Source organism: Cnephaeus nilssonii (assembly GCF_951640355.1).
Source record: "Cnephaeus nilssonii genome assembly, contig: SCAFFOLD_238, whole genome shotgun sequence".
NCBI lineage: Eukaryota > Metazoa > Chordata > Mammalia > Chiroptera > Vespertilionidae > Cnephaeus > Cnephaeus nilssonii.
In genome coordinates, this window is record NW_027645440.1 from 5,274 (window position 1) to 16,140 (window position 10,867).

A 10,867-nucleotide genomic window follows, 5' to 3' on the forward strand; every position below is an offset into this window, starting at 1 on the left:
CCTTCCCTGTCCTGCTCCCGGGCCCTGGCCACGGCGGCTGGGCACAGGGGAGGGCGCACATCGCTGCCAGCTCGCTGTGCCCAGGGTTCCCGCGGGGCGGGGCCTTCCTCTGCCCACTCAGACATCCGCTCTCTCCGCCTCCCGCTGCCGCCGATGGGGCCGTGTCTCCCGCTCCCCGCCGATGGGGCCGTGTCTCCCGCTCCCCGGGGAAGGGGGAAACCGCTGAGCAGGCTCAGGTGGGGGCGGAGCCCTGTGGCTCTCCCCTGCCCACCCCTCCGGCCCACGGCCCTGCAAGGCAGCCACTGAGGCAGGGCCCGGTGCCCTGACGTTCCTGCCTGGTGCCCAGCCCTCGGGCACAGGTCCTGGGTCTTGGGCCTCGGCTCCTTCCCTGTTCATCTTCCCGGTCACTCTGGTCCGCAGCTGGGGGGATGCCCAGGCCCACTGGCAGTTGTAGCATCTCTGGGCGACTCCCGGGCAGCGGGTGCCAGGACAAGGATCGCTTTGGCTGCGTGACCCGGGGCGGGCGGCCCTGTCTGCTCAGCCTGTGTGTCCTCTCTGTCGGGCGGCACAGCCCTGCAGGGTGGTTGTGGATCCGCTTTAGAGACGGGGCCTCTGGCGGCTCTCAGGCCGTCTAGACACCTGGCCAGGGAGCCAGGGAGCCAGGGAGCCGGTGGGAGACACGGCCTAGGAAGTGGCTGATCCTTATCCTAGTCCTGTCCTTATCAGATAAGGGCCTGGGGGGATGGGGAGTCCAAGGTCCCCAGGGCCAGGCGGAGTGGCTCCTGACTCCGGACCTCCTGGGGGGGCTGGGCAGGGACACTCGGCACCTCGGGGCGGGTGGGGGTGGCCGGGCCTGCACTGCTGGGCTCGGTGACTTTGGACCAGCTCCGGCCTCTGTGGGCCCTGCCTTTCCAGGATGTGCAGGTGGTTCCTGGGGCCGAGGCAAGCACACTCCTGGAGAGGCGGGGGGACTGGGCTGTTTTTTTTTTGTTTTTTTGAAAATATGTTTTTATTGATTTCAGAGAGGAAGGGAGAGGGAGAGAGAGAGAAACATCAGTGATGAGAGAGAATCATGGATCGGCTGCCTCTTGCACGCCCCACACTGGGGATGGAGCCCACAACTCGGGCCTGTGCCCTGACCCGGAATCGAACCCTGACCTCCTGGTTCCTAGGTGGATGCTCAACCGCTGAGCCATGCCGGCCAGGCCCCAGGCCATGTTTTTGAGGCTCCCTTGGCATCTGGCTGAGGATTGTGGGTTGTGGGGAGGCCTCCCAGGTCTGGGTTCTGGTCTGAGGCTGGGGTGCCCCTGAGCACCGCCCCAGGGACCCGCTCTGGGACGCCGTGTGTGTGATCCTGGAGGTCAGATGCTCTGCCCAGAGCCAGGGAGCCAGGGCTGGCCAGGGGGGGACCCCGCCTGGGGCTCCCTCAAGGGGTTCTGGTAGACTCTGCCCATCGGAAGGATCTAAATCCCTGTCTCTGTCCCCACCCCTGTCCTTCCCCGTGGGGGTCACGCCCTCACCGGCTGCCGCCACCACGCCAACTCCGAGTCACTGCTGTCACAGCGCCTTCCGGGCCTTCTGAACTTTAGTCACCCGGGGACAGGCCCAGTCACCACGCCCCCTCCTGCCCCTATGCCAGCCTTCGCCCGTCCTCCCTGCTCTCCACCCGCTCCAACACCTGCAGCTGCCCCACGGGGACACGGGCACCCTGGCTGGCCTCTTGCCTCCTCTGGGACTAGGTGAGCGAGTCCCGCCGGTGCCTCCGGCCTCAGCTCCTCCTGGGAGGTGCCGGCCCGGATCTCAGGCCCAGTTCAGAGGCCCCCTGAGCAGCGCTGCGGGGGGCGGGGGGGGGCAGGCGTGGCCGTGGCCCCTCAGGCCCCTCAGACCTCCCCGCACAGCTGCCTCCCCTGGGAGCCGGAAGGCAGCTGCGCCAGAGCCTAGACTTTCCCAGGCAGACCGTCTGCCTCTTCCCGCCCGGCCTGCCCCAACCCAGAGCTGTCCCCGAGGAGCCGGGGCTCGCCTGGACCCCGGGTGCCCCCGGCCTCAGGTAAGCCCCAGGCTTATTAGGAGCTGGACTGGGTTATTTTATTTTATTCTTAAAATTTTATTGATTTCAGAGAGGAAGGGAAAGGGAGAGAGAGGAACAGAAACATCCATGATGAGAGAGAGTCATGGATCGGCTGCCTCCTGCACGCCCCACACTGGGGATCGAGCCCACAACCCAGGCATGTATCCCGACCAGGATTCGAACCCTGACCTCCTGGTTCATAGGTCGACGCTCAGCCACGGAGCCACGCTGGCCGGGCTGGGCTGGGGTTTGGGGCCAGGCCCTGTGCCCGGTCCCCTCTCCGGCCTTGGTTTCCCCTCCTGATGCCGATGTGAGTGGGAGCCGGGCTCTGGGCTCGGCGTGGTTCGGTGAATCTGTGAGAGAAACGGGCGGGGAGTGGGAAGCGGAAGCCAGGCCCCAGCAGGGCGCCTTCGGAAAGCTGGACGTGTCCGCCTGCGGGGGCCGAGCCAGACCTCCCGCCGCCCCGCCGGGGAGGAGGGGGTGCGGGCTGTGCCGCCCACCCTCCCCGCGCTCCCTGCGTGCCCCTGCCCCTCAGGGAGCCCACCAGGGCCCTGGGATGGGTGGATGGACAGACGGATGATTGTCAGGGGCGGCTGGAGTGTGGGCCTTAGGAAGTCATGGCGCGCTCTCCCCAGGGGGGGGAGAGAGGAGGGCCCTGAGGGGGGTCTGAACTGGGAGCCCCAATCCCAGGAGACAGGAGGCCATGTCCCCAAGGTGCCCAGCACGGCCCACCCCAGCGGATAGGCCCCCGCCCTGCCAGGCCTGCCCGTCCCTGCCGCGTGGGATGGGAAAGTTCTGTGTCCCGAACCGGTGCCGGTGCTGCCAGCCCAGCCCCTGAGGTCGGCAGACCCCCGGCACAGCCCCTGCCCTGCCGACAGGAGCCCTACCCCCGTGCAGCCTCCCTGCCAGGGCCCAGGGCGTGCCCAGAGGCTGCCAGCCTGGCGGAGAAGGAGGAGCGGGCAGGAAGCAGGAGCTGTCTCCTGAGGGCATTGGCAGGGGGCAGGGCCTGGTGGGCACGTGGGGAGAGCCCGCTGACAGCTTTTTGGGGGGCGGAGCAGGAGGTGCTGGTGGGAGGGGCTGCTTCGAGTCCAGCCAGAAACCCTAGTGCCTGATTCTTTATTTTTATTTTTAAAAATATATATATTTTTTACAGAGAGGAAGGGAGAGGGATAGAGAGTGAGAAACATTGATGAGAGAGAAACATTGATCAGCTGCCTCCTGCACACCTCCCACTGGGGATGTGCCCGCAACCAAGGTACATGCCCTTGACCGGAATCGAACCTGGGACCCTTGAGTCCGCAGGCCGACGCTCTATCCACTGAGCCAAACCGGTTAGGGCTTTATTTTTATTGATTTCAGAGAGGAAGGTGGGTGTGGGGGGAGAGAGAGAGAGAGAGAGAGAGAGATAGAAACATCAGTGATGAGAGAGAATCATGGATCGGCTGCCTCCTGCACACCCCCCACCAGGGCATGTGCCCTTGACTGGAATCGAACCCGGGACCCTTCAGTCCGCAGGCCGACGCTCTATCCACTGAGCCACACCAGCGAGGGCTGGGTCAGGTCGTTCTTTCTGCCAGCAGCTCCTGTCGCATCTCTGACCCCCCAAATCCTCCCGGCTGAGCCACAGGGCGCCATCCCAGGAAGAACCCCGTCTCTATCAAGCAGGGACCCCTCCTGGGAGCCCCCAGAGTCCCCAGGCCGGGGTTCGGTGGTGAGCATGTCCTGGGACCAGGTGGTGCAGCCCAGCTGAGGGGAGAGGGGGTGGCTGCCGCGCCCCTCCCTGCTCTGGGGCCTCGGGCAGGTGACTGACAGCCGCCCCGTGGGAAGGACAGGCACCCTGCTTGGGGTGTGGTGGAGATTAAGTGGGTTCACCCGGCCGGCGTGGCTCAGTGGCTGAGCGTCGACCTATGAACCGGGAGGTCACGGTTCGATTCCCGGTCAGGGCCCAGGCCCAGGTTGTGGGCACGTGTTCTGGGCGGCAGGCAGGCAGGCCGGCGGGAGACACCGGGATATGTCTCAGGCTTGATGCTGGGCTATGGCGGGGCCGGGGGGGGGGGCGGGGAGGAGCGGATGGCCCAGGGCAGGCGGGCGCGGTCCCCCGGCCCTGCCCCCTGACCCCTCGCGTGCCCGCAGAGCCATGAAGAAGCGCTACGTGGTGCTGGCCCTGGCGGCCATCGTGCTGATGCTGGTCATCATCAGCCTCAGCCTCTGGCTGCCCGCCGCCTCCAGGCCGCCCGGCCACGTGTACCCCAGGGCCGCCGTGGCCGCGGACGCCCAGCCCTGCTCGGAGATCGGGAGGTGAGTGGCAGGGGTGGGCACGCGGGCCCGGGCGGACGGCCGCCGGAATGGGCCTGGGCGAGGGGCGTTCCTCCTTGGACCTGCTCAGCAGCCCCTGGGCGGGGACGGAGGGGGCGCCGACCCCGGGAGCGGGACACGGGGCTCCCAGCCAGGGGCCTCCTCTCGGTGCCCAGGGCGCCTGCCTCTTGGGTTAAAAGCTGCTGTTCCATACGATTTTCTACCCCGACCTCAGGCTTTAGACAAAGATCAGTTCCCACTGAAAGACTCAGACAGAACACACGATTACTAACGAAAAGGAACACTTTTTAAAAAATTATAGAAGTTACGTAGCCCGGCCGGTGTGGCTCAGTTAGCTGAACTTCATCCCACGCACCAGGCGGTGGCCGATTTGATGCCGGGTCAGGGCACAGGCCCGGGCTGCAGGCTCGGTCCCCAGCAGGGGGTGTGCAGGAGGCAGCCGGTCCGTGTTTCTCTCTCCTCCATGCTTCTGTCTCCCTCTCTCTTCCTCTCTCTGAAATCAATAAAATCATATTTTTAAAAAAGTTATGTGCATGGCCAGGCCGGCGTGGCTCAGGGGCTGAGCGTCGACCTATGAACCAGGAGGTCAGGGTTCGATTCCCGGTCAGGGCACAGGCCCAGGTGGTGGGCTCGATCCCCAGTGTGGGGGGCATGCAGGAGGCAGCCAATCCATGATTCTCTCTCTCCATTGATGTTTCTCTCTCTCTCTCTATCTGTCTATCTATCTTTCCCTTCCTCTCTGAAATCAATAAAAATATACTTTTTAAAAAGTTATGTACATTTGTTCGGAAAAGATGAAGCTATAAACCCATTGGTTTTAGAATTAAATTTAAACAAACTCCTGCGAACTGACTTCTGTCCTCCTCGGCAGGCCCCTCGGGGTGGAGGGGCAGGTGCGGGTGGGGGTGCGGGTGGGGGTGGGGGTCCAGTTCTCACCGCCCCGCGCCCGGGCAGGGACGCGCTGCAGGACGGCGGCTCAGCGGTGGACGCCGCCATCGCGGCCCTGCTGTGCGTGGGGCTCATGAACGCCCACAGCATGGGCATCGGGGGCGGCCTGTTCCTCACCATCTACAACAGCACCACCCGTGAGTGCCCGCGGGCGGGCGGGCGGGTGGTGGAGGGCGGGGTGCCTGCCTCGGACGGGGTGGCACAGCCGGGGGGCGGGGGGGCTCCGGGCTCACTTAGGGGGAGGGGCTGGCGTCCCGTCCGCCCACTGCCGTCTCCTTCCAGGAAAGGCCGAGGTCATCAACGCCCGGGAGGTGGCCCCCGCGCTGGCCTCGGCCGGCATGTTCAACAGCTCGGAGCAGGCGCAGGAAGGTGAGGCGGGCGCGGGCGCGGGCGCGGGCCGGAGGCGTGCCGTCCCCTGGGGCAGCTCTGGTGCCATCCTGCCCACCCCTCCCATCCCTTCCCCGCCCCTCCCACCCTCCGTAAGGGATGCACTAGACGGTCCTCACGGAGGCCTGGCCGGGTAGCTCAGCGGGTAGAGCCCATCCCCCTACGCCGAGGTTGTGCGTTTGATCCCCGGTCGGGGCGCGTACAAGAATCAGCCGATGAACCACGAATCTCTCTCTCTCTCCTCCCTCTCCCACCCGTCCTCTCGCTCTAAAATCAATTTAAAGCGATCATCACAGGGAACGGGCCAGAGGGCCCGTGGTTTCTGCTCAGGCCTCCCGGCCCCTGTGCCGGCCCACGGAGGGTGACTGCCACAGCTCCCCACAGGGTCCGGGGCCGGCTCTGCGCCGCCCTCTCCCCGATGGGCCCTGGCGCCCACCCCGGGCGCTTGCTGAGGGGCGCGCTGAGTTGGGTCCCATTTCATAGGGAGGGGCGCTGAGTCCCAGAGAGGCCGTGCGAACCAGCGGGGGTCACACCGTTCCGTGGTGATGAAGCAGGCTGTCTAAACCCTCTATTTTCTTTTTTTATTATTAAAAAATATCTTTTTAAAAAATATATTTTATTGATTTTTTACAGAGAGGAAGGGAGAGGGAGAGAGAGCTAGAAACATCGATGAGAGAGAAACATCGATCAGCTGCCTCCTGCACACCCCCTACTGGGGATGTGCCCGCAACCAAGGTACATGCCCTTGACCGGAATCGAACCCGGGACCTTTCAGTCCGCAGGCCGACGCTCTATCCACTGAGCCACACCGGTCAGGGCTAAAAAATATATATCTTCATTGATGTCAGAGAGGAAGGGAGAGGGAGAGAGCAATGGAAACATTCAATGATGAGAGAGAATGATGGATCGGCTGCCTCCTGCACGCCCCACACTGGGGATCGAGCCTGAAACCCGGGCCTGTGCCCTGACCGGGAATCGAACCGTGACCTCCTGGTTCACAGCCGATGCTTAACCCCTGAGCCACGCCGGCCGGCCGGGCTTGAGATGCCTTTTTCCAATGGGCCGGTCCATCCTCAGATCTGGCCCTCGGGGAGCCGGCCCGGCCAGAGAATGGATTTGGGAGCCTCACGGTCCCACCTGGGCCGGTGCCCGGACGAGGCCCCCACGTCCCTGGTCTGGACCGACGCCGTCCTCCCTCTCGCCTCACAGGGGGGCTGTCGGTGGCCGTGCCCGGCGAGATCCGCGGCTACGAGCTGGCGCACCGGCGGCACGGGCGGCTGCCCTGGGCCCGCCTCTTCCAGCCCAGCATCCGGCTGGCGCGGCGGGGCTTCCGCGTGGGCAAGGGCCTGGCGGCCGCCTTGCAGAGGAGCCGGGCTGCCATCGAGCGGCAGCCGGCCCTGTGGTACGTCTGCGGGCGCCCCGCCCTGGGCGCGGGTGGGGCCGCCGATCCCGCCGCCGTGAGCGCGTTCAGGAGCCGTCACGCGTGGGGATTCCCTCTGAGCCCCCCGGGGCTGTGTACCCCGAGTAGCAGGGTTCGCGAGGCGCCCGGGCTGGCCACGGGAGGGTGAGCCCTGAGCGTGGGCCGGAGCCCGCTGTCCTTGGCTCTCGTCTCCCGTGCTGCGTGGCCGGGGGGGGGGGGGGGCGGGCGGGGGTAGGGGGGGGTGGGGGGGGGGATCCGGCCTCCCACCCCTGCCTCACGGAGCCCGCTCTGCCCAGCGAGGTGTTCTGCCGGGACGGCCAGGTGCTGCGGGAGGGGGACTGGGTGACCATGCCGCGGCTGGCCGACACCTACGAGACGCTGGCCTCGGAGGGCGCCCGGGCGTTCTACAACGGGAGCCTCACGGCCCAGATCGTCCGGGACATCCAGGCGGCCGGTGAGCGCACGGCCTCGGGGACCTGGGGCAGGGACTCCGTGCGGAGGGAGCCCCGAGCTGGGGCCAGGGCTCGGGGTCCTCGGGGCTGGCCTGGGCTGGGCACTGGGCCCTCGGGGACCACCTGGCCCCAGCTCGGGGCTCCCTCTACTGATCCCCGGTCAGGGGAGGGTGACCGGCCGTGGAGCCGCAGCTCCCGGTGAGAGAGATGGTGCAGGGCAGGAGAGAAAGCTCCCCCGTGGGCTCCCTGAGGGTGGGGGTGGGAAGCAGGTGTAGGCGTGAGCCAGGGCCGAGGAGGCAGCGAAGTGCAGGCCCGGAGGCCTTCCTGGAGGAGGTGGTGCCCGAGCTCCAGGTGAGCTTGCACGTCATAGGCAGAGAGAGGAGGAGTGTTCCTGTGGAGGGAACCGGCTAAGGCCTGGAGAGGCGCTTTTACTTCTCCAAGAGGCCCACGGGGGCAATAAGGGGGGTCGGCAGGGGGCGCTGCGTGCAGGGTTCTGGGGTTGGGACCTTGTGGGGCGAGTTCTCATGGAGCCCCAAGTGACCTCTCCCGCCCTGAGCTGTGGCCCTCTTCCTATGTGACTTTTATTTTTTTTAATTTATGTTTTAAAAATATATTTTATTGATTTTTTTACAGAGAGGAAGGGAGAGGGATAGAGAGTCAGAAACATCGAGAGAGAGAAACATCCATCAGCTGCCTCCCACACACCCCCCACTGGGGATGTGCCCGCAACCAAGGTACATGCCCTTGATCGGAATCGAACCCGGGACCCTTGAGTCCGCAGGCCGACGCTCTATCCTCTGAGCCAAACTGGTCAGGCTTCCTATGTGATTTTTTAAAAAATATTTTTATTGATTTCAGAGAGGAAGGGAGAGGGAAAGAGAGAGAGAAACATCCATGATGAGAGAGAATCACTGATGGGCTGCCTCCTGCACGCCCCCTACTGATCCCCGGTCAGGGCACATGCCTGGGTAGTGGATCGAGCCCACAACCCAGGCATGTGCCCTGACCGGGGATCGAACCCGGGACCCTTCGGTCCACAGGCCGACGCTCTATCCACTGAGCCACCCCGGCCGGGCCCCTGTGACTTTTGTCTGTGTGTCAGGAGGAGGGCGACTGGCACGCTGACCTTCCCCCTGACGGAAATTCGCTGTAAATGCCCGTCTGTCCGAGCTCCCCCTGGAGAACAAAGCGCTTCCCTCCACACCCCCGCCCCCCATTCGTCCCGGGAAGAGGGGCCTGAGGAAGGGGGAGACGGGGAGACAGGCTGCCCAGGGGACGGACAGCCGACCTGGAGGCCAGGGCGAGGAGGGGACGGCTGGCCTGGCCTGGCCTGGCCGTGGGGAGCCGGCACCATCAGAGAGGGCAGAGGGGCTGGGGGGGGCAGAATGGAGGGGGAAGGTGGGGGCCCTGCAGGTGGGCAGGACCCCTCCAAGGGCGCGGCCCCAGCCTCCTCCGAGGGCAGCCCCGCCCCCCGCGAGCGCAGCCGCTCCCGTGTCCCTCCCGCCTGGAGCTGCTGTCTCGCCGCAGGGGGCATCGTGACCGCCAAGGACCTGAACGACTACCGCGCGGAGCTGATCGAGCACCCCGCTGAGCATCAGCCTGGGGGACCACCGGCTCTACGTGCCCAGCGCCCCCCTCAGCGGGCCTGTGCTGGCCCTCATCCTCAACATCCTCAAGGGTGAGCCCCGACCGGGCCCGGGCCGTGGAGGGTCCTGCCACCAAGGCACGTGCCCTGGACCGGAACTGAACCCGGGACCCTTCGGCCTACAGGCCAACCCTCTATCCACTGGACCAAACCGGCCAGGGCCTGGTCATTTTAAAAATATATATATATATTTTTTTTTACTGATTCCAGAGAGGAAGGGAGAGGGAGAGAGAGAGAGAGAAACATCCATGATGAGAGAGGATCATGGATCGGCTGCCTCCTGCACGCCCCACACTGGGGATCGAGCCCGCAACCCGGGCCTGTGCCCTGACCGGAATGAACTGTGACCTCCTGGTTCATAGTTCGACGCTCAACCCCTGAGCCACACCGGCCGGGCTGCTGCGGGTCATCCAGGTGGTTCGGGGGGGGGGGGGGGGGGGGGGCGGGTGTGAGCGCACCCCAGGCACCCAGCGGTCTCGGCTGAGCGGGGACGTCCCGAGGGCCCCTGAGGCCGCCAACGCCTGCCCGGCTCTGCCCTCCAGGGTACAACTTCTCGCGGGCGAGCGTGGAGACGCCCGAGCAGAAGGGCCTGACCTACCACCGCATCGTGGAGGCCTTCCGCTTCGCTTACGCCAAGAGGACGCTGCTTGGGGACCCCAAGTTTGTCAACGTGACCGAGGTGAGGGCAGGGGCTGGCCCTTGATAGGGGGGGGCGGGGTCTGCCCGGAGCCTCCCACCTGCTGTGTGAATCGCTCTCACCGACTTGGGGCGTCTGGGCCTGGGCCCCGCGGAGCTCAGCGTGTAACAGGCAACGAGGAACGAGTGCCCCCCTGGCCCCCACTCTCCCACCTCCAGGCCTTCGCACGTGCTGCGCCCTCGGCGTGGAGGGTCCGGCGTGGTTAGTGTGAGGTGAGGGGTGCAGGGGGCGTCCCAGTCCTCGGGGGATGGGAAGGATGGGGGTCGAGCCCGCAGCCCGGCAGGTGCCCTGAATGGGGTTGGAACTGTGACCTCCTGGTTGCTAGGGTGACTCTCAGCCCCTGAGCCCCGCCGCCGGGCCCTGCTGATTTCGAAAGCCCAGGGCGGTTCTCTTGTGGAATGCCCCCCCCCTCCCCCCACCACCCCGCCTGGATGTGCCCTTGCTTCCGTGGGAGGAGATTCAGGCCGTAGATGCTCACTTTGGGTTCCTCAGTTAATCTGAGGGGCGTGAGTGGAACCTTCTGGAGACATGTTTTCTGCGAGGCCTCCTCCCCCTCTCCGTGCCTGTCGGTCCTCTCAGCCTGCCCATCCAGCCTCGTGCCCTCAGCAGCTGTCTCCACGGGCACCCTTTAGCCCCCTCTGGCCCGTGAACTTGACATGTAGGCTCAGCGCTCCTCAGTGTCCAGCGGGCACCTTTCCAAAATCAAGCTCCCGCGATCCCAGCCTGTTCCCCACCCCCGCCCCGCCCTGGCGTCCGCCTCCCGGGTGAGGGTCCCTTGGGGATGCAGACTTGAGGGCCGTTTTCAATCCCTCCTTCTCTGCCACCTGCATGAGCCAGCCCCCTCCTCCCGCCGGGCTGACGTCCCAGCCTCCCTCTTGGGTCCCTCCCCTTGCCTCCCACTGGCCTGTGGAGAGACCCCGGGGAAACAGCCAGG

General features: G+C 65.7%; 1 protein-coding gene across 1 annotated transcript; it reads left to right on the forward strand.

Annotated features, from left to right (window-relative positions):
- Positions 1-1,672: 1,672 nt before the first annotated feature.
- Positions 1,673-9,915, forward strand: LOC307096631 (glutathione hydrolase 1 proenzyme-like; the record flags this gene model as incomplete). Its single annotated transcript, XM_079800938.1, is given in 10 exon segments — positions 1,673-1,739; positions 1,952-2,047; positions 4,202-4,366; positions 5,339-5,469; positions 5,615-5,701; positions 6,929-7,121; positions 7,436-7,593; positions 9,119-9,174; positions 9,176-9,269; positions 9,779-9,915. Coding segments are annotated over 8 exon segments (1,017 nt in total), but the record flags the coding sequence as incomplete, so codon positions are not given.
- Between the last annotated feature and the right edge of the window lie 952 nt (positions 9,916-10,867).